The sequence below is a fragment of the Danio rerio genome, chromosome 22, assembly GCF_052040795.2.
Source record: "Danio rerio strain M-AB ecotype USA chromosome 22, GRCz13ab, whole genome shotgun sequence".
NCBI lineage: Eukaryota > Metazoa > Chordata > Actinopteri > Cypriniformes > Danionidae > Danio > Danio rerio.
This window is the reverse complement of record NC_141042.1, coordinates 18,804,622-18,828,856: the sequence shown is the minus strand read 5'-3', so window position 1 is coordinate 18,828,856 and position 24,235 is coordinate 18,804,622. Positions and strand designations below refer to the sequence as shown.

Sequence of the window (24,235 nt, the reverse complement as noted above, 5' to 3'; positions counted from 1 at the left end):
TTAAGCATGGAAAGAAATCTATAAAACAGCTTAACTAGTAAACAATGCCACATAATATTAAATGCATCTCTGGCAAGCCATTCGTTGAATAGTTCACTAGAGAAATAAAAGAGATAATTCACCCAAAAATGAAAAATCTGTTATTTACTCACCATCCACAGTTCCACACTGGTTTCTTTTTTTGTTGTTGCTGTTGTTGAATACAAAAGATGATGTGTTAAAGAATGTTGGAAACCAGTAGCCATTTACTTGCCTTTTTTTACTCCTACTAAGGACATCAGATATTTCAATATTGGTTCCAATTTACAACATTCTTCAAAACATTATGCGTACAACAGAAGAAAGAATCTCATAAACGTTTGGAAACCTTTGATGGCAAGTAAACTTTCATTTGTATGTGAACTAGCCCTTAAAAAGCATTTCCTCTAAACTTTTCTTTATTTTCGTGATATTTTATGTGTTAGTGATGTTTAACATTTTAAGTATAAATCTTATGAAAATATGATTGAAATCTAGTGTAAGTATTAAATCTCAAGATTTAGGTTTTCAGTAAACTTTAGTTTAATAAAAAAAATAAGTTTAGGTTTGATATACTAAAACTATACACTGTAAAACTCAACAGTCAACTTTATCAAGCGAAATTAGTGTAGTCAACTCAAAATTGACTGAAAGTTAATTCTACTCATTTGAAAAGAGTTTGAAAACTCTTTTGAAGGTAATTAATACATCATTACTTCAATTTAAATGAAGTAAGTTCACAGTACTTATATGGATTAGGTAGTTTTTTTAACTCAAATGGTTTGTAGCAATCGGTTCCCTCAAACGGTTTGAGTTGCCTTAACTTATTGGATGTTACAGTACTCAAACCAAATGAGTACTCTTCCTTTATTGGGTTTTACTGTGCTCAAATTGCTTCATTTACTCAAATGGATTAAGTTCACAGTACTCATTAGGATTAGTTTTTGAACTTGAATGCTTTGTTGCAATCAGTTTCCTCAAACAGTTAGAGAAACCTTATTGTTTTGAGTTTTACAGTGTAAGGGACATTCTTAACTGCATATGTATGCACTATTCTGTCATTTTATAGTACTAATAGATCCTAGAAAGAACAAGTGCACTTTAAATACCTGTATTAGCTACATAATCAACCAATAAAAAAAGAGTGGAACATTAATGATGATTATATGGCTGAGTGTAAAAGTGAATAAGTGCATAGTGCATCATGTGTCATATGGGATGCAACTAATGACTTCAAATCTGAGGTGCATGCAAACCAAATCATTATATCCATAATACTACAACTGCTCATTGTACAACACCCAAAAATGTTTTGCTGCTTGTTCAAACTACTCATTTAAAATCAGCTGAACTAACACAGTCCCAAATGTTTTGGGGGGACAGCTTAATTGTTCTTACGTTCAATCCACTTAAATTTGCAAAAACAATTAAGTTAGCAAAAATGTGTTGGGACAGTATGAAGGAATTGTGTGAAACCCAGCATTTTTCATAGTGAATATTTAGATCTCTTTAGGTGTCTTTGTGTGTAAAACTAATAACAATCACTAATAATAATCACACACTTTACACAGCATTAACCACAATCCTATAAATGCATCATAAAAGAAATGCAAACAAACAACTAAAAAGTTATCATAATTCATCATAAAAAAACAAGCAGCTTTAAAAAAAAAACCTTCTTATGACATCTACTTCATGGACTATAACCAGTAGGACATCTAGGCTAAGCTAGAAACTAAAATGTTGAACTCTGCCCTTGGTCACAACCTCTGAACTCACGACTCAACTTACAGGTTACTGGTCACCAACGTTTTAAGCAAGTAAAAGGAAAGAACCAATTATCAAATATAAGCAGATTAACCTTTAATCTTTAAACCATTTGACATGTAATAACAGTGGACACTGTAAATGAAACTTCACACTCGTATCTTGGTTTTCATGTGAACACTTTTACATGACTGGTGTAAATATCACATGACCAGTTGGCCCTCTCTGAAAAATTATGTCTGTGTCAAAGGTGCATAAAAGGAAGCATGTAAAACGTGTCAAAATACAGATAGCACCATCATATATGGAACATATATCATGTTTAAAAGGTCAATTATTCAACATTCATAAGGACAATCCTAATCAAAATACAAGATAGGCATATTTGACTCAAGGAAACCTCATGCTGAAAATGTAATAAATAATACAAACTGTAAATATGTATATTTCAAAGCATTATTAAAATAATTATAACTAAGTGAAAGTAACATGTATGTTGTATGTTTACCATTTCACCTACATTAGGTCTTGCAGTATTTTTAACTCTGTAGTTTCCCCATCAAGTTACTTTTGTTATCAGGAATAAAACATACATAAAAACTAGTTTGGTGACCATAAACCAAAAACAGATAACACTGCTCTGTATTACTACAATGAGGTGTTTATAAAACACAATGACTTAATTTATGACAAAATCCAAAATTTCCTAACTTCTTGTGTTTAAAATGAGTTTGAGATTAGTAAAGCTCAGTGGCAACTAACTAACTCTTAAATAAATAAAACCCGGCGAGTTTAGTGCTGAGGAAGCAAAACTAGTTAGCTAACCCGGCTAACATCAGCTAATGCTGACTAACTCATCAACTCCAATTAGCAGGCGAGCTAAATGACTAGTTTATTTCCCCAAACAGAACACAATTAACAACTTTCTCCACTAAAGTTGATTATTATATCGTACAGCATCGATATCGATGCCTTTAAAGGCAATCCGTCAAGTTTACTTGATGAAATTGATGGTTAAGTTTGTAAATCCTCTGTTTAACTCAACTGTCCAGTTGCTAGCAAAGCTAATGTGAAGTCAAAACACTCTGAAAACATACAATATCACTCAATCTCTCTTTAGAAGAGAACTTACTGAGAAGATGAAACGCTTATTGGTCTACTGAGGGCCCTCCACGCGTCTGGTTGTTGTTATTTACCACAGTATTTTTGATGTAAAAGTATCCCGGGGATCCCCTCTGTCTATCTGCCCTGCCCGCTGCCGCTCCGGTCGCCAAATAAAGATCCTCGCTGCCTACACATGGACCCGAGTCACCGCACCGCGCATGCGCAGAAGCGCACTGGCCCATGAAGAGGGACTTGCTTGAGGAAGAGCATCCTAACACTTTATTTTTTATCCTATGTTCACCATTCCAAAACATAAAAAGACCACTTAAAAGCTTTCTTGATATACTGGAATACAAGGTTGAGTAAACCATTTTTAAAATGTATCAATTAATCTTATTAGATCTCTTTTTTGCTGAAAGACTTAAGAAAAAACAAATGTTTTTATTTGACGTCATTGGAAATTTGGGGTTTCCACTAAATACTAATTTCCTAACTTTTCTTAAGCTAAAACCTTGGTAGTGTGCTGTCAAAACGTAAAAATAAACATACATACATTAACATGTTGACTTTTGTTATTTCATGCAAAAGTGCTCTAAACGAAACCAGTTTCAGGAGACAGGTGTCAGTTTAAGTTTGCATTTGTAGATAAAAATAGATGCAGGAACTGTAAATGCAATAACAGTTATTAAAATATAATTATTACAGAAATGCTTCACATGAAAGTTCCCAAAATACTAAGAAATGCATAATTTCTCAAAATGAAATAATGAACACATAATCTCATAAATGATGTGTGTGTTTGTGTGTGTGTGTGTGTGTGTGTGTGTGTGTGTGTGTGTGTGTGTGTGTGTGTGTGTGTGTGTGTGTGTGTGTGTGTGTGTGTCAATTAGCAAGATAACATTTTTTCACCTCTACCAGAAACACAAATAAAGACAAAAAATGCAGACCCAGGCCATAGCCAAAGGGGTTCAGGTGGTTCGAACAACCCACACTTCCACTGATAAAAGTTCCAGAATTTGTCCAATACATGAGCTCATTTGTCATATTTTAAATGCGATGCCAATTTAAATTGTAAAAATGATCCATCAAAGAAGGCTTCCAATGAATGCAAACAGTTATTTTTCACAAGTCCAACATCCAGAGCAAGACAACACAATATCTGATGTAAGTGAAGTCATCTTTCACTACAAGCAAACTTTATTCAGAATTTTGGAACTTATTTTTGAAGAAAAAAAAAACTAATAAAAAGGTTTGAAGCACCAAAGTTAACATTAAAATTTGTTTTAATACTAATTAGGCTATTTTTGTTATCAATGACCTTTTCGAAATGTTTTATATATATATATATATATATATATATATATATATATATATATATATATATATATATATATATATATATATATAAATATATATATAAATGAGACGAGAAAAATTCTGAAGCTCTACGTGTTTTTTTTTTTTTTTAGATGATCAAATTATGAATAAGAAAACTTAAATAAGCTGGTCAGTTTGTTATTTGCCTAATAAATGACAATAGCCCACATTTTTGTATTACTGAAATCTTTAACAGACTCCTTTTTTCTAATGATACATGATGTTATAAATTTGTATTTTAAAAAATAAGAGTTTTTTTTTTCATTTTTCTTTATTCTAAATGTTTAGCAAATGTTTTTGGTAACTCAAAAAGTGTGGTTATGATGACCACCCGACAAGCTAATGCAGCTGTGTTTACAATGGTGTATTTAAACCTCATAATTAAATAGAAAATTAGGTAAATACCTGCAAAAAGTTTAGAAAAAAGAACCACCCCTTTCAACAGGCTGTGGTTACAGGCCTGTGACCATATTAAAAAATGTAAATAAAGGACCAATAAAAATGATGTCATAAACAGGTTATTATGATTAATAAAAATGTACAGGTAAAATAAAACAAAACATTTCAATATACAGTAAACACTCAGTATAAGTTTTCATAAAATAACGATTAAAACACTAAATACATTTAAACTTAATTTGTTGGAATATTTCAAATTCTTAGAAGCCATTTAGAATCACTTAACAATCCACTTCCATTCTATGTAACATTTCTAATGGCTAATCAGTGTATCAATGCTTCCAATTGTCTTCAAGCATTCTAGCCAGCATCAAACGTTTTAGCTAGTTGCTATTTTATTAAAACAAGACTCTAGAACATTCCAATATAATATATTGAGGTAAAGTTGGTTTTATATTAACACATTCGTTTAGTGACAACATGTGACAGGGTCCCTATACTGTTTACCATGCTACTTTGAATATTCGGTCAGTAATAGCATGAAAGTATGACTTCAAAACAACCTTAGCAACATTTAATTGACCGTAAACAATGTTGTACTTTGATAGTCATTGGCTGCTAATATGATTTCTCTATTTAGAATATCCATTCATTAATTTTTCTTTCGGCATAGTCTCTTTATTAATCAGAGGTCGCCACAGTGGAATGAACCACCAACTTATCCAGCACATGTTTTATGCAGCAGCTGCAACCCATTACTGGGAAACACCCATACACTCTCATTCACACACATACACTACAGACAATTTAGCTTACTTAATTCACCTGTACTGCATGTCTTTGGACTTGTGGGGGAAACCGGAGCACCCAGAGGAAACCCAAGTGAACATAGGGAGAACATGCAAACTCCACAAAGAAAAGCCAACTGACCAAACCAAGACTCGAACCAGTGACCTTCTTGCTGTGAGGCACAGCGCTACCCACTGCGCCACATGCTGCCTGCAACGAATACTTATTTAGAAAACATAATTTAAAGGAGAACGTCTGAATGTGTAACTATTAAACCAACTTTACCTTGATATATTAGTATAAAAGTTTAATTTTCAAATCTGACTTCAATTTAATGCCGACTATTATCATTTTGTTTTATAAATCGTCAAACTGTAGCAGCTACAAGAAGATTTACACCAACAGGCGGCGCTCTACGGTTCACAAAAGCCATTGTTTGGAGGGTGATTCGTTAAAGTTATATCAGGTTTGTCTTCTAGGAAACAACAAAATATTGAAATATTGTTTAAAAACGTAATACCCTACATTAATATCGAAATTCTACGCGCGAAAGTAGTTTCTAAATAAACGACTGTGATTGGTCCATTCTAAAGTGCGCTGAGTAAAGTGACAGAAACCACGGTAACACGCAGTCTACGTAAAGTAGATACAAACTAATAAATAAATCATAAACATCAATACAATTGTTATATTTCATAAACATACCAAGTCCGCCGGTTTCCTCAGTTTGTTTTCGCTTGCTCTGTTGAGGTCTATCCTGACCCAGGTAAAGTTCAGGGTCCGGGTGGAGCTCAGTGGGTTTTTTATCGACGAAATGAAACGAACACACATAAACTCTTTTCGGTGGATTTTTTAATTTCAGAGCCGAAAGCCAAGCCCGTTTCCTCTCCGCTTTGGTCGGCATACAGTGAAGTGCATACGGCGCAGCACACGGACACTCATTCCTGCTCTTTTGGTGCTCGATACAGATGTTCTCTTGAAAACTCTTCAACTTTTTCGAGTTGTTGTGACAACCAGGTACAGCACAGGTCGAACCGGAGCTCATTTTAAACTCTGACACTTCAAAATCGCTGTGTGCGTATGTCAAAAAATATTTTTAGATTTACCGGAAGCAGAACACCGGCAAGCGGAAATAGGGAGAAGTTTAGAAGTCGCATGTTGTCTTTGTGTTTATCTGTGTTTATGTGGTGGCAACATGTTAAAGTTATTTAGAAGATAACCTGTATAGTAGAGCCTCTAAAATAATTTGAGTAATTAATTTGTTTACTAAACTTTTTAATTTGTTTACATAAACAGCTATGGTTTGGACACTAAATGTGGGGATATTTTTCATGTAGTTGTATCGTTACTTTACTAAAACGTTACTTTTATGTTTATTATGCTATATGCTTTAACAATGTCGGTAAATTATATATTTGTAAGAATCATCTTCAGATCAGAATCAATAGGCCTATTAAAAGGTCTGCCTTTTTTGGATATCTAGTGACATCTAGTGGTTATTTTAGGGTTTGACAGGTTATTGAGTATAATTTTACCCCATAATATACAGTTGAAACTACAAGTTGACATACACTCTAAAAATAGGAACATAACCATTTAAAAAAAAATGTCTGATGGTAAATCATACTAAACGTTTACTATTTTAGGTTGGTCAGGATTACCTAAATCATGTACATTTGCTAAATACCAGAATAATTAGAGAATTTTTTTGGAGAACTTTTTGTTAATTTCTAGACAGTCAAAAGTTTACACACACACTTCCTTGGTATTTTTAGATATGCTTTTAAACTGTATAACTCTGGTAAAATGTTTTGGGTAACCTTCCACAAGCTTCTTACAATAGTTTGAAGGAATTTTGGCCCATTCCTCCTGACAGAATTGGTGTAACTGAGTCAGAGTTGTTGGCTGACTTCCTTAAACAAGCTTTTTCAACTCTGCCCATAATTTTTTTATAGGATTGAATTCAGGGCTTTGTGATGGCCACTCCAAAACATTCACTCTGTTGTCCTTAAAGCACATTTTAACTAATCTGGCAGTATGCTTAGGGTCATGGTCTGTTTGGAAGACCCATTTGTGACCAAGTTTTAATTTCCTGGCTGATGTCTTGAGATGTTGCTTCAGTATTTCTACTTAATGTTCTTTCTTCATGATGCCATCTATGCTGTGAAATGGACCAGTCCCTCCTGCAGCAAAACAGCCCCACAACATGATGCTGTCGCCCCATACTTCACAGTTGGGGTGGTGTTCCTAGGCTTATAAGCTTTCCCCTTTGTCCTCCAAATGTAACATAGGTCATCATGGCCAAACACTTCAATCTTAGTTACATCAGACCACAGGACATGTCTCCAAAAATTATTATTTTTCCCAGTGTAATTTAGCAAATCGTAATCTGGCTTTTTTTGTTAATCCTGGCTTGTTGATTTTCCCATGTTGTCACACAAAGGAGCAGTGTGTTTGAGGTTTTCCTTAAAAACTATTCTACAGTGTGACTCCAATTAATCCAAATGTTGTCAATTAGCCAATCAGAAACTTCCAAAACCTTGACACCATCATCTGAGCATTTGCAGAGGTATAATAATCTCATTTTATGTAAAATTGACAATTTAACAATTTCTCAAAAAATGTCTCTCGCATTATTCTGCTATCAAGCATAACAGAAACAAATTTAATAATTCTAACGTACCTAAAAGAGAAAAATGTTGTCACATTAACATCTGACTTCATTAAAAATGGTTATGTGCCTTTTTATACAGTGTACGTCAGGTTTCAACTGTAAATCAAATATCATAAATATGTAAATATACATAGAAATGTTAAGTTGACAAATAGATATGCATTTCAAAAAACAAAATTAATTTTAAAAATTACATTGACTATAGTTAGCATCATGATGCTAGCATTTCTCCTAAACTCTAAATAAAGTATTGCAATGTCAAGTCGAGCTTTATTGTCTTTCTGCTACATGTGTGGATAAACAGAGGAACGAAATGTTGCGTCTCGCAGAACAACAGTTCTAGAATAATCATAAACACAAACACAACACTGGACATAAGAGCTATTTAAAAACCTTTGCATGACTAACATATACTTAACAATACACACAAGAAAGGCTATAAGTACTTTTACATGAGACTGAACAATGTTGTGCAGGATATTGTGCAAGAGTTATTTACGGTTGAAGCAAGCAGTGCAGCATGATTGTGGTACATTTATAGTAAACATCGCTTTCATTATTGAGTTCTTATTATATTGGATAAAGTGTCTGGTGCATGAGAGAGAAGAGTGTTTCTACAGGTGGTTTGTCAAGCCCACTTACCTGTATAAAGCACTATTTGAAATGCACAATGTTTCCAAGAGACATGGAGTGATTAAGAAAGTGTCTATAGTGCAAATGTGCAACCTGGTGCAAGAGTCAGAGAGATGAGAGGGTGTCTTTTCTACAGGTGGTTTCTTAAGCCCACACACCTGTATTTCAGAGGGGTAAGTTGACTGGAGTGAGGGCTCTAACAGCCTGTGGGAAAAAGCTGAGTAGTCTAGTCGAGCGGGTTCTAATAATTTAAAGCATTATGTTTGTTTGTTTGTTTGTTTGTTTTAGTATGGTGTCTTTTGCTGTGATTGAAAAAAATATTCTACCAAATATTGATTACTTAACTTGTCTGAATATATACATTGGTATTGTGTTGTGTAAAAATGAATACAAACATATGGCAACATATTTTTGTTATTTTATGCTGAAATAAATTAATAAATTAAAATATGCAAATGAGAACATTTTATTCAAATTTGGAAAAATGTTAACTGAATAATAAAAAATAAGGTTTTACTCAAATGCATAGCTTTATTTCATAAATCCAGAGGAATTGAGACATTTCAATTGGTCTCCTAATCTTTTGTATAACAGTGTATTTTTTGTAAATATCAAATAATTTTAAAGCAAATTATAAATATATATATTCGCGTGGGTTTCCTCTGGGTGCTCCCGTTTCCCCCACAGTCCAAAGACATGCAGGTACAGGTGAATTAGGTAGGCTAAATTGTCCGTAGTGTATGAGTGTGTGTGTATGTGTGTGAATGTGTGTGTAGATGTTACCCAGAGATGGGTTGTGGCTGGAATGGCATCCACTGCATAAAAACTTGCTGGATAAGTTGGCGGTTCATTCCGCTGTGGCGACCCAGGATTAACAAAGGGACGAAGCCGACAAGAAAATGAATGAAGGTATGGTGTTTAACAGAGGAAAAGGAAATTTTCACAGAATGTCTGATAATATATATTTTTTTGTTTTATTAAAACTATTATGTTTACAAATGTGTTAAAAAAAATTCTCTCCGTTAAACAGAAATTGGGGGTAAAATATATTCTTTAAAAGTGTAACATAAAAAAATAAAACGGTAAATTAAAAAAAATAAAACTTGCTTAAAATAAACAAATATTATTGTTATTTGAATAAACAGTTTTCTTTTAGAATAATAGTGTAAAGAAAAATCATATATTATAATATATATTATTATTATTATTAAATATGTGATATTGTAAAGAAGAAACATTCAAGTTTATTATTTTTTAATTTATTTTATTTTATTATTTATAAGTTATTTATATAGGCAATAACTGTCTATAATATGTATAAAATTGTGTCGAAATAGTATCTTCTGAAAAATTGTAAATAATTTTCCGGTAATAACGTGCTTTAAACATCATCGTCACACCACTAGAGAGCAGCAAAGGTTAAGATCTCCTTGCATTGATCAGCAATGATATTCATTTTGTAGGGGAAAGGTAATAAATGCATCTGATAAATAGACGTAGATTAAAATAATAATTATAAAGTCAGGCCATTTTAAACCAAATGTTTCTTTAAAAATATCTAAACTGAATGTATTTGTTCTTCAGCAAAAATTACTTTAGTTTAAGTGAACAGTTGGCTGTTACCACTAGGTGGCGGTATTATAAAGTAATTGCAAGGATTGAGAGTAAAAGGAATCTGATCAAATTCTGGCCTGAACTTGACCTTGACACACACACACACACACACATACACACACATACACACACACACACACACACACACACACACACACACACACACACACACACACACACACACACACACACAAAACGTGCCCTTTAGTGTAACATAAAATACTATATGATGTGTTTATAATTATAGTTTTTATTCAGAATACTCAACATTGGTGGACTGTCAATCTAAACATGGATTTTTATCATTTATTAACATAAAAGCATGAATTGATAAAACAATATAAACACCATACAATGTAAAATTAATAAAGATATATCCTCTCATTAACTCCTAGAAATATTTTTTATAATTCTTCATGTGCTGCCACGTAAAACTGGAAGTGTGTGTGGTGAATATATATATATATATATATATATATATATATATATATATATATATATATATATATATATATATATATATATATATAATTTTTATTTTTATTTATTTATTTTTTATAGTATTTATCTTGAATTATTTGGTCTTCAGTTGGTATAGGGATCAGCATCATCACCTCTTTTGGCCTGGAAAAGCTGAACAAACTTCTGTTTGGCCGCAACTTTCAGGCTGTTTTTCTTCGCCAGATCTGCGGTTGTTTCCATAACTCGGACGTTGCCTTTAGGGACCACTGAAGGGAGAATTCCTATTTGCATGTATTTAAATGACGCACGAATAATTTACAGAAGGCTCGAGGAGGGAAAACAAAACCTTGCAGACATCACGAAGTCAGGAGAAATAACTTGAGGTTCGGAGAACTTACAGGTACAAAGAGAAAACGCCACTAAATGGGTTGTTTTCGGTTAAAACAAATGCGACAGTGTGTATTATATATAGGCTATATGTGAGAGACGTCGCATAATGGCCATTTGGCAGCTTCACAAGCATCCACTCACTGAAATCTTCCATAAATCGTCGCCACATTAAAATGCCCCACTCGACATTATGGAAGGGAATAAAAAGCCTTGTAAAAAGGCAAAAACGTAAAATTATCAACATGCACTACAAGACGAATGTCATTTTCAGAGGAAAGGGGCTCTATTTACACGACCCGCATTTTCACACACTTAGTCGCTAACCTGCATCTACCCTCTTTCCCGCGCTTCCACAATCTTGTTAATTTTATATGAAAGAGCATATTTCCAGTTATCAGCGGGGGGTGCAGTAAAAGCGTTTAGGGTCAAAACATGACTGAACCGTGATTGGCTCTTCCATTAGAAGAAGCTCGCGGCCCGGGTTTCCTCTCAGCCAATCAGATGCGCTGAATGTACTATTGTTTAATGTCTGCATTCTTTCAAACTCTCCCGAGTGATTCTAAAATAAACGACAGACAATTGAAGCCCCTAATAGAGTGACCCTTCCTCTACAATCAGTCAGACTGCGACTTTCGTTTGATGCTCACAAGAATCAGACATTCACAAATAAATTGTTTAGGTGAACAGAATAACAGTAAAAGCAGCAATGGAGTCATACACTAAAGATGTTCTCTGAATTTAACATTTATTTGTGTGCAATATAAACAAAGCAAACAAACACACAAACATTTAATGATGAAATTGAAATGTGACAAATATATTTCCAAGATCAATTACAGGTTTCAAGCTCAGTTTCAGATTAAAATAAATGGGATAATTACACATGAGGATGATTAATTAAATTGTTGTCACGTTAAGCACTAGCCTATTCTATACCCTTTATACTTTTTGCAACGCATTTCCCTCCCTGAAATTGGGTAGGAAACATTCCTGAAAGACACAAAGCAGATTTGTTGGACAACAAATTTTATCATGGACGAATTATCGCTACCATTTAATTAATGTGTAAAAAAAACGTAGACTATAGGTTTTTGCATGTAGGGCTTATTAAGGTGAAAAATAAACACAAACAAAAAATATGAGTTTATAAACAAGTTACTGTATATATATATATATATATATGTATATATATATATATATATATATATATATATATATATATATATATATATATATATATATATATATATATATATATATATATATATATATATATAAACTGCATATAATATATCTTTAATGTATCAACAGATTTTATATTTAAAGTTAAACTCTCAATTTTAGATTAAAATAATAAACAATATTAGGAAATTATTGGGCTACAAAACTGTAATGGTCTTAGTACACTGTAAAAAATCTATGTTGCCTTCATTTTTTAAGCTGAATAAAATTAACCTTATGAGTCCATTTAACTTATACTATGTTAAACTGACTTAAAAGAGTCTGCATAACTTATAAATTTAAGTTAGAACATGATTAGCTTAGTTTAATAAGGTACAATGACCTAAACACATATGCTGTCAGGACTAATTAAACATTAATTTTACAGTAGCTATACTAAAAACATTGCTCTTTCTAATGCTGGCTTCTGATTGGTCAGTTCAGCAAGCAATAGCCTCACAACCTCTTCACAACCTTAAAGAAATACCATAACCTCAAATTATATATACTATAGCATACCTCAAACGTAGACTATTTTTTCAAGCTAAAAGGCCTGTATAGAGTCAATCGCTTATTTCTCAGTTAGTCATTCATTTTCCTTCGTCTAAATCCCTTTATTCATCTGTACATGTTTTACATCGGATGCCCTCCCAGCTGCAACCCAGTACTGGAAAACACCCAAACACACTTATTCCCGCACACTACACTAATTAAGTTTATTCAATTCAGCGTCTTTGCACTATGGGGGGAATCGGAGCACCCGGAGGAAACCCACGCGAACACGGGGAATACATGCAAACTCTACACAGTAATGACAGCTGAGTTGGGGACTCGAACTAGCACTCTCCTTGCTGCTAGGCGACAGTACTAACCACTGAGCCACCGTGACCCCCTTTCCCTCAGTTAGTAGCACAATAGATGGCCACATCTTAGGCTACATTTAAAAAGGGGAAAAACATTAACCAGCAACCGCGTCTGCGCTACATTGTTATTCGTTAAATAATCAAGACGAGCTACTTAAACATCTTCAGACTGGCATTGAGAGGCTACACAGACGCATGTATGTATTATATGAAGCCGGGGGGGCTGCTGCGGGGTCTGACTGGTTTTGCATTAAAAAAGACAAGGTCCTGTGAAAGTTCTGCTCCCTGTGTGTGAATTGAAAAGCTCCAGCATGGTTAGCATGACAAACTGCTCTTCAAGTTCACAGAGTAAAACCTCCCCCGACACACACACACACACACTCGCACGCACGCGCGCACACACACACACACACACACACACACACACACACACACACACACACACACACACACACACGTTCATTCTCAAGTCCATTTCAAAGCAGTCAAAGGGCATTTTTTGCTCTGAAATTTCAATAATGCTATCTGCCCGGTATTAAATGTTTTTAAGGTCATGATTTCGTTTGCTTCGTATTTTTTTGGTAAAAACAATCGAGATGAACTCTCATTTGACTGTTCAAAAAAAAAAAAAAAAAAAAAAAAAACAACACAAGACTATTTATCAAGTTAAAATTTATGTGCAACTTGATAATACCAGGCCAAAAAATTGATCTATAGACATATTAGTGGTTAGCACTGTCGCCTCACAGGTCACTAGTTCGAGCCCCAACTGGGCCAGTTGGCATTTCTGTGTGGAGTTTGTTCTCCCCGTATTCCTCCACAGTTCAAAGACATGCGCTATATGAATTGAATAAACTAAATTAATTGTAGTGTATGGATGTTTTCCAGTACTGGGTTGCATATGAAAGGGCATCTGCTGTGTAAAACATATGCTGGAATAGTTGGTGGTTCATTCCGCAGTAGCGACCCCTAATTAATAAAGCAACTAGGCCAAAGGAAAAGGAATGTTGCAAGTAATGTTCAGTTAGTAAATAGTAATATCCACTAAATATATTCAAATACTTTAAAAGCTGGAATGATGACGGACTATTTGATGTTTGTGAAACTCAGTTCCACTTTTTTCTTATTTATTTTCTGTATATTTTATACCTCGTCCTGATTTAGACATTAAATCATTGATAATTCCTCACCAACATTCACTCTTTCATGTGTGTTTTAATGCTCTTATTTGTTTTATGTGAACACAGGCTCTATTATTTTGATCTTTTGATGAAAGATTAATTGCAGACACAACAAATTTTTATCAAAATAACATTAAACACAAAATAATTAAATAAGCAAAATAAACAAATAAAACACCTTTTAATATAAATAACATTAAAAAACATTTATTAAATCACCACAATAGATGAAACAGTAAAAAATCAGGAAAAAAACGTGTAAAAATAAAAAGGCCGCTTCAAGGTAAAGTGTTTTTGTTTCCTTTTTGTTTGCTTTTTTGATCTTGTGATGCCTTATTACAAGGATGAGCAATCCAAAATAAATATTTTGACTATCAACAGTATTTATTTTATAATGGACATGAATGAAACAACAAATACATACAAAATAAATCTATTACTATTATTATAATTACTATTATTAAATTACATTAAATTGTAATTTTAAACTATATAATCACAAATAATTTCAATAAGGGGCAGATAAAATTGACCATAGTGTATGACTGTAAATGAAAGTATATGCATGTTTCCCAGTGATGGGTTGCAGCTGAAAGGGCATGTACATCGAAAAACATATGCTAGATAAGTTGACGATTCATTCCGCTGTGGTGATCCCTGATTAATAAAGGGACTAAGCCGAAAAGAAAATGAATGAATGAATGTGTGTGTGTATTGAACATAAAAAATTAAGTTGTCCCAATGAAGCCTCAAGAATTATGTTGTTTCAGCTAATTTTGCATAAGTAGTTTGAACAAGCAAAAAAATTTCTCTTTTGAGTGAAATTAAATATTTAAAATATCGACAGTATTTATTTTATAATGGATATAAATGAAACAACAAATATATTTTAAAATAAAAATTATCGATTATTATTATTATTAAGAAGTGATATTAAACAGTAATTTTATACTATATAATCACAAATAATTTTAATGACTAAACATCTCCAGTCATCTATAGACAACTCCTCCTGTATTTTAAAATCTTACTGGAAACAAATGCATTTTTGTTAATATATTATATATAATATGTACGTTTGTTGAGTGTTCATAACCACGAACCGCAATTTTTGACAACTAAAATCATGATTCAATATAAAAATACGTCATATAATTGAAAAAGACGCTACATTTGTATCTGTAACCGTAAATATTTGCTTTCTGCGATGTGATGAATCACACAAATCTGTCATGTGTTTGTATTTGCATTCAGATTTCATAAAGCTGGCTAAACACTGTTCTGTTCTCTCATCTGATGTTACCAGAAAGCTAATACGACAGGCAGAGGATGCTAAACCTGACGGCCAAATTCCCTCTCCTCACCTCTTACGACAAAGACAATGAACATCTTGGCAGACCACCAAAATCTGCTTCACCTCCGGCAGACTCTGAGCCCTGTCTCTGGGCAGAGGATGGTCCAAGAAAAGAGGGGGGGCGAATAAGGGGACAAGAGCTGCCACCCTAATCTCTCGGAAAGAGGCTTGTTCTGCGTGGGTTTATCCCGTCGAGAGTAAGGGAATCTGCCATGCTCAGTAAGCATGTATATCAGACCATCTCATGGCTCAATGGATGCTCCATGGGTGGTCAATACCGCCGTACCCTCTGCCGGACCGGCCCAGAATAGGATAATCTCTGCTTCTCGCTTTCTTTCAGGCCCATGTCTGGCCTCCTGGTGGCTGAGGTGCCTTGGCCCTGATCCCGGGTCAGTGTGGCTGGGCAGATTTCAGTAGGTGCACTGGAGCGCATTGGAGCAGAGCTTGAGCTGACAGTTAAAGGAAAACAATGGGAAGCAGGGCTGCCACCAGAGAAGCCTGATGTGCGTGCGTGTGTGTGTGTGTGTGTGCGTGTTTAGTGGATTCCTTCTCAAGGTAATGAACACTTTCTGGCCTAGCAAAAGTCACTGTTTGCGACACTGTTAAAAAACTATACAAGAGTTCTTCTGATGCAATATCATTCATAACTTCTTGATTTAATAGCTAATTCGTATCAATTTGTACATGTTAGTATGACTTGCTCATCCCCTAATGAAGTGTAGGCTCAAGGGTGTGGATTGGAGGCACGTCTCCTTTTTAAAATCGTACATTTTCATTCAAATGTAATGTCCGAATTAACCAACACAAAAATGAGTTATGTTTTCCTGTGAAAATGGGATGGTTGTTCACTGGGATCAGAGGTGGGTAGATTACTTGTGAATTGTAATCAGTAACTGATTACAAATTACATGACACAATTTTATAATATAATATTAATTTAGCAAACTGTAAAAAAATCAGCATTTTTAAAATGACCTAAAATAATGGGAGTTAAATTACAGAAATTTACCATTCGGTTCGTAAGATATGCTAGATCAATGAGTGCTGATTGAGTCGTGAAATGTGATTCATGGCCGATACCGATCTTTAGCAGATTGATCGTAGCATCTATAGTTATCATACATTTTAAATTGAAGATATTACATTAGCTGCACTGTAAAAAAAAATCCGTGATTTTACGTTTTTTTTTTCTGCAGCTGGGGTGGCGAAAAAACCCTGTAAAATAACGACCATTAAATTACAGAATTTTACCGTAGAATAATGATAAATGTCTGTAATTTAACGCCTGTTACTTAACGGTAAATTCTTGTAATTTAACGGCCTTTATATTACGTTTTGTCCGGCACCCCAGATTTATTTTTACAGTGCAGCTAATGTATTACCTTGGATAAAAAAATTATGATAACTAGTGAAGCTCCGATCGATTGGCCGGAGATCGGTATTGGCCGTTAATCAAATTTCACGACTCGTTCGGTACTTGTTAATCGCAAGTGTTTGTTTACAAGTTTACAAGCACAGGAAGATGCATCTGGGTTATGCGCCCGGGTTATTCATCAGCAGAGCTACAACGCATGAGCAATGTTTCCAAATTGCATCATTAGTCATTTTTCTTACCATTTTTTAATCTTTTTTATTTATTTTCTTTTTGTAAAGCTGTTTCTGACCATTTTATGTATGCAACATCCTTAATTTATTATCTTACACTGTAAAACTCAAAAAGTTAAGGTAACAAACCATTTGAGGAAACCGACTGTTACAAACCATTTGAGTTTAAAAAAAAAACTAATCTATATGAGTACTGTGAACTTACTGGATTTAAGTTGAAGTAATGAGGTATTTCATAAACTCATTACCTGCAACACTGAGTTCAAAACTCTTTTCAAATGAGTACAATTAACTTTTTGTAGATTTTGAGTTAACTTATTTCATTTGATAAAGTTGACTGTTGGGTTTTACAGTGTAGATAAGACGAGATCTCGTACTTAAAGGGTAAATGTGCTCATGCAATGGCAAAGTTATATAAAGCTTGATAAACCAGAATCGGTACTTGGTATAAGCTGATCACCAAGACAAGGAATGGGAACTCTGTATCAGCTGCAAAATCCTGATCAGAGCATCCCTAATGATAACGTTATCTGACTACATTTGGATTACATTTAGATTACATTTGTGCTCATTTGATTTCGCATCCTTGTATTAGTATCTTGCAGTAGGATTATTTTACAACAAAAATAAATAAAAAAAATGATTTAAGGGCAACATTGATTTAAGGTGGCTCAGTGGTTAGCACTGTTGCCTCACAGCAAGAAGGTCGCTGGCTGGGTCAGTTGGGATTTCTGTGTGGAGTTTGGCATGTTCTCCTTGTGTTGGTGTGGGTTTCCTCTGGGTACTCTGGTTTCGCCCACAGTCCAAAGACATGTGGTATAGGTGAACTGAATCAACTAAATTGGCCGTATAGTGTATGGGCATAAATGAGTGTGTATGGGTGTTTCCCAGTACTGGGTTGCAGCAGGAAGGGCATCCACTGTGTAAAATATATGCTGGATAAGTTGGTGTTTCATTCCACTGTGAATGAATGAATAAATAGTCTATACCAAATAGATTTCTAAATACATTTTGTGGACCTCGCTTGGTTTTCTTGTGGAAAGAAAAATGTCAAAATGAATTTTGAAAATTTGTAAATTTGCACACAAATTATTTTAAGTTTCATGTCAGAATTGTGCAGTAATCAGGTTATCCTATTAAATATCACACATAGCTTCATATCAACCGAGCAAAATCAGAATTACAGACCTAGCTAGCCACTATTTATTCTGGGATAATTATCTTATAACTTTTGACATTGAGTTATAACTTTTGAGACTTTGGTTGAGCAAATCAAGTCAAAGGCAGATTCAGCACTTCACTGTGTTATAAATGTGATTGTTTGTTTGTTTGTTTGGCCCTTTATACAAAAAGGTTTGGGCACCCGTGCTCTAGTTCATAAAAAAAATACTCAGAGCATCAAAATACTTCTTGAAAAGTGCTAAAAGACCCAAGAGGGGAAAGAAAACACAGATTACAAAGAAAGATTTATTTCAGTATTTATTTTTCATCTTTAATACAAGGCAATCGTGCAGTTCAATTGAACAGTTTAAAAAAACACAGACATTTTTACCTGAATAACTTTCCACTGGAATATGAATATATAACTCTCTGCCAGAAGAACATCTGTCTACTTCTATTCTCAAATATCTACTGCTTTATCTGAATATCTATCCAAATATCCACATACCTACCTGAATATTCACCCAAATATCTACCTGAATATATGCAGTAAAAGGCAAAATTAATTAGGACATTTGAAATCTTTTTCAAATATTTCCCAAGAGATGTTTAACGAATAGAAGATGATATTAACACATTTTTAAGCATGATAGTTTAAATAACTGATTTTTAATAACTCAGTTATTTAAAAAACAAATTGCTTTTGTTTTTGCCATGAAGACAATACATAATATTTTACTAGTTATTTTGCAGGATATTATTCCGCTTAAAGTGCAATTTAAAGACTTATCTATGGTAATAATTAGGTTAACTACGCTAAAAAAGGCTGGGTTCCACACAATTCCTTCAAGTAGTCCCAACATAAATTGATTAAGTTAACTTGTTATTACAAATTGAAGTGGATTGAGCGTAAATCAATTAAGTTGTCCCCCAAAAAACCTCAAGAGCTCTGTTGTTACAGCTCATTGGACAACATTGGTTTGTTCTGTAGCCCAACCATTATGTAGCCATTACGTTTCTAATATTGACCCTGATTAAAATCTTTTTTAAAATGTAAAACCTGTATTTATTTCAGCCAAACTAAAAGATTTACACTGAAAAAAATATACAACAGGAAGTACTGGGAAAATTTCCTTGCTCTTTTAAACATCACTTGAGAAGTTTTAAAGTTAATAAAAAAGTAGGGATAACAACTTTGCCTTAAACCGTGCAAAAACATCTTTATGCAGTAACATTTATCTGAAAATCTATTGAGAAATGTTTTTATCATAAATTTAAATCCTAATATGTGCCTATCATGAATACAGCATCTATCCAGACATCTACTTAAAGATCTGCACTATCAAGCTCTAATATCTATAATATACTTTGTAGTACTGTAGATTTAAAAAACTTACCGTTGTTGGTCACAATTACTTACTTGAAGACAGATCCAACAAAAACAACAACTACAGTGTTTTTTTACGTAGAGTGACAAAAAAAAAAAAAATAGAAGAAAGGAAAAACATCTCCTCTTGATCCGCTTGTTGTCTTGAGATTTCTTCTGTTTTTCTTATGTGTCACAACACCTGAGAACACACACAAAAAGACAAAATTAGTACACTGGTTAGACCACTCAGACACTTGAAAGAACCCAACACCAGAAGCACACTTCCTATCCACAATTTTCATATGGCCCAATATTCTTTGCGTGACTTGTGGGAGGGGCTTCTGTTAAACTGTAAACAGTCAGTGAGGTGTTTTTTAAAAGCTGTATACAATGAGGTGTTATACAATGAGGTGTTAATCTCATGATGATGATGATTTTGGACTGTAGGGCAAGCCGGAGCAGCACTCAGAGGAAACCCATGCAAACACGGGGAGAACATGCAAACTCCACACAGAAATGCCAACTGGCCCAGCTGGTACTCGAACTAGCAACCTTCTTGCTGTGAGGCGACAGTGCTAACCACTGAGCCACCGTGCCGCCCAAATTACGAACACACTCAACATTACTGTACTGTAGGGAATATACAAATTAAATAATTTCTACTTGCTTGTGGTACTGATGTCATGCTAAAGTACCAAGCATAACGTTATTTACATTAATAATATAAATACAGCACAATTTAAAGCGGAATATACCTCTCACTGAGTTTTTGACTATCCACTGGGAAAATAAGTATTGAACACGTCACCATTTTACTCAGAAAACATATTTATAAAGGTGCTGTCGACTTTAAAATTTTCACCAAATGTTGGTAACAACCAAATAAATCTATACATGCAAAGAAAACAATATTAATTAGTTGACAAATTATTTTATGCATAGGCCCACACACAAAATCTGCACGCTCAGAATTCCTCAGATTCTTAGCTTATCATTGATTCTGTTGATTAGCTTGTGTAAATGTGTAAAAATTTATGTTTATTCAGTTTGAATTAATTTCAGTAATAATATTGTCTAATTAAAAAAATATTTATATGGTTTATTTACAATACAGTTTGTAAAGCAATATTTTCTGGCTTTTAGTAGATATTTTATATAAGAGACTTGCTTTGTTTACCAAATAAAGTGAATCTAATTGGATTTGCATTGTAAACAACAAATAAAAGTTAAAAAAGTATTACTTTTAATTTCATACTCCCAAAATCATTCCGTAGATTTTTACCAAAATTCTGCGCAGAAATAGCAAAAAATGTATGCAGATTCCTTCTGGCCCTAGTTATGCATAATAGAATGAAATGACACAGGGAAAAAGTATTGAACACTTGAAGAGAGGGAGGTGTAGAAAGGCAGAGAAAGCCCAGACAGCAGCTAAAACCTCTCAGTAGTTATTGAGCAACCCTTTGCCCTTCCTCAGTGTAAATTAATATTAGCTGCTACATTACCAGGATGATAAAGATGAAACAGAGAAAACAGAGAAAAAAAATCAAGAAACATGTTTCCAGCCACCCATTTTTAGACGCATTATTGAAATATGGCATGAAAATGCTTAATGGTATTGCCAAGAGAGGCATTAAAATTTTTGAAAAAGTGTATTTGATAAGAAAAAAAAATGTGCATAAAATAAAAACATGTTTTCGCACATATTTCTAAATGCACATCAAAAAATTGATGTGATTTTGTTTTAACAGATCATGTGACGGTAAAATTTGGGAGAGATGGAACCGCAAAAATGAGCAAACCAACAGACCAACCGCAATGTAAAAAATCAGAAATGTTGTTTCAGTCAATCTAAAAGTCTGTCAGCCATATTTGAAAGCAAAGTGGTCCATTACCTCCAGGGGGGGTCGCGACCCACAAGAGGGCCCCAGCAAGTTCTGTGGGGGGGACACGTTATATTTAAAAAAACATTTTTAGCAGTGGACAATTAGGAAAACAATCATGTTGCTTTAGTTCATTTTATCCCTCGGTTGACAAATTTGTGATTTGTACTCCACAAAAAAGACAAAGTCTTACTGATTCGCCTTCAGCAGCTACAACTAATGACCCAAGCATACTGGACCCAGGTGAGGAAGCTCCAACCATTTTAGGTCACAGCGCTAGCAATACTGGAAACAGCAAGATAGTTTCCTGAACTATGGTTTTATTTTATTTTCTTGAAGCAAAGAGTCCCTGACCCAGCCACATGCATAATCTTCACCAAAGTTCTTGCTAACGAACGCATGAGACCGTCTAAATTTATAAGACATTTTCAGAAGACTCATCCACAATAACGCAAGGTGTACCCAAAACAAATGGCCCACTGATGTTTTGCTTTTATATTTTACATTAGACTATAATTTGTCCATAAACAAGATCTAGATATAGTAACAAACAAACCGTCCTTTTTTGACATACAGTACCTACTGCAAATTTATATGAGCGATAAGATCTTTAAATGTGGAGGGGGGCCTTACAATATTTTCTGGGGGAAAAGGGGGTCTCAGGCAAAGGTTGAGAAACACTGTCCTAGAGCATTCATTACGTTTTGTCTTCTGTGGCGTAATTAATATATTACATCAGAAAAAGATATCCACCGTAGCTTCTCCAACTGCAGCAAATTCAGTTTTTCTTTTTGATATTTTGCACTCAGGAAGTGTCGATTTTGTTCTATTTAACTCATTGGAAGGAAACGGTGCTTAATTTGCAAATATTTATGCTAATATATTCCAGCTTTGCACATAAATTTGCATCTTATGTAAACAGCTATTGAATGTACACCACTTGAAAGAGGTGTGGCTTAGTTCAGTAGGAGGGGCTTGGGAATTGATTGACTTGCACACGGATGCCAGGACGCGGAGCTGTGTTTACCAGCGGCAGTCGGAAGGGGCAGGAGAAGCAGACTTTATCAGCCATGATGTTTGACCCCCGAGCCCAGAGCCAGACAGGGGTCAGAGGCAGGACTGTCTGGGCGCTGGGCTTGACCTCAGGCCTGTGGGGGTGGAGAGAGAGGCTTGTTGGTTCCAGTCTGGGGGGCTTAATATCACCTCTGGGGATTGAGGTGCAGACAGACCAACCACTGACCCTGCTTAATCATCAGTGCACAACGGCTGGCCTGCTTGGTCATGGGACAGTGTCATGGCGAACGGCTGAGGCGTTATGGAGATCAAACGTGGATGTCAGGTGTAGGGGATGAAGCGTGGTCTTTATGGTTTCTATTGCAGTATGTGTTCTATCAGATTTGTGTTTTGTGCAGGATATTGTGTTTTTTGAACCATTAAGTATGTCATGTGTATGAGGAAACTAAAAATTTCATTCTAATAAATTAGAAAATATTTAAAAATATATAATATATAAAAATATATTATATTATATTATTACATTAAATTATATTACATTAAATTATATTATATTATTTTTTTATTATATTATATTAAATTATTTAAAATTTTATTATGAAAAAATATTTTGTATTTTTATTTTTAACTGAACTGAAACTGAACTTAAAATGAAAAAAAATGTAATTAATATTACAAAATTATTATAATAATATTTTTTTCTATAATAAAATCTATAATAGTAGCTAAGTTATACTAATATTAATACAAAATATCTGTGTGTGTTTGCTATTATATTAAAATTATTATATGTATATTTAAAAAAATATTTTGCTTTAAAAAGATATAAAAAAAAACAATAACATTAAAAACAGCTAAATAAAAACAAAATTTTATAAGCCCCTAAAAAAATTCAGCCTTATAGTAATTTCATCTTAACCTTCACACTACAGACTTCCCAATCCAGCTTAAAGTCTAACCTTTTCACCAGTCGAGGCTTTGGATAGTGATTTATGTGAAATCTCTGACTGTAAACAAAACAGTTAGCTTGAAGCTATAGGCTAGCAACCGTTGAAGACACGTCACGTCAAAGCCGATCTAATATATCCTCCAGATCTGGATGGGGGGCAGAAATAACCCATGTCTGGAACCCCCTCAATAGCGAAAACACACATATATACGATGCAGACAGGGATTTTATGAAGGGGGGCTCATGTCTGATGTCCTATTAAGATTTGAGCACTGGTTAAACCCCCCTCTAGACTTTCTGCTACTGGGTCCTATTATTTGAGTGAGGCAAGCTGTTGACTGCATATTAATTCTGCATCATCAATGACTGAAATAAAGGAGGACATATGCTTTCTCTACAGTAGACTACAGA

The 24,235-nt window shown here is 34.1% G+C and overlaps 1 protein-coding gene and 1 long non-coding RNA gene across 16 annotated transcripts in view; both read right to left on the bottom strand.

Annotated features, from left to right (window-relative positions):
• Positions 1-6,572, bottom strand: part of gatad2ab (GATA zinc finger domain containing 2Ab) — a 68,703-nt gene extending 62,131 nt beyond the window's left edge. For 6 of the 15 annotated variants that reach the window (XR_015521126.1, XR_015521127.1, XM_087302537.1 and 3 more), the window contains exon 1: positions 2,918-3,061. Coding sequence is in view for 4 of the 15 variants with exons in the window: in XM_087302526.1 (XP_087158652.1) it covers positions 6,160-6,499 (340 nt within the window). In the remaining 11 variants the exon portion in view is untranslated. 15 annotated transcript variants of the gene reach the window in all.
• A 12,345-nt stretch (positions 6,573-18,917) lies between these two features.
• Positions 18,918-24,235, bottom strand: part of LOC110438274 (uncharacterized) — a 49,062-nt gene continuing 43,744 nt past the window's right edge. The window contains exon 4 of the long non-coding RNA XR_015521882.1: positions 18,918-20,180. This is a non-coding gene — a long non-coding RNA (uncharacterized LOC110438274). The remainder of the gene's footprint in view (positions 20,181-24,235) is intronic.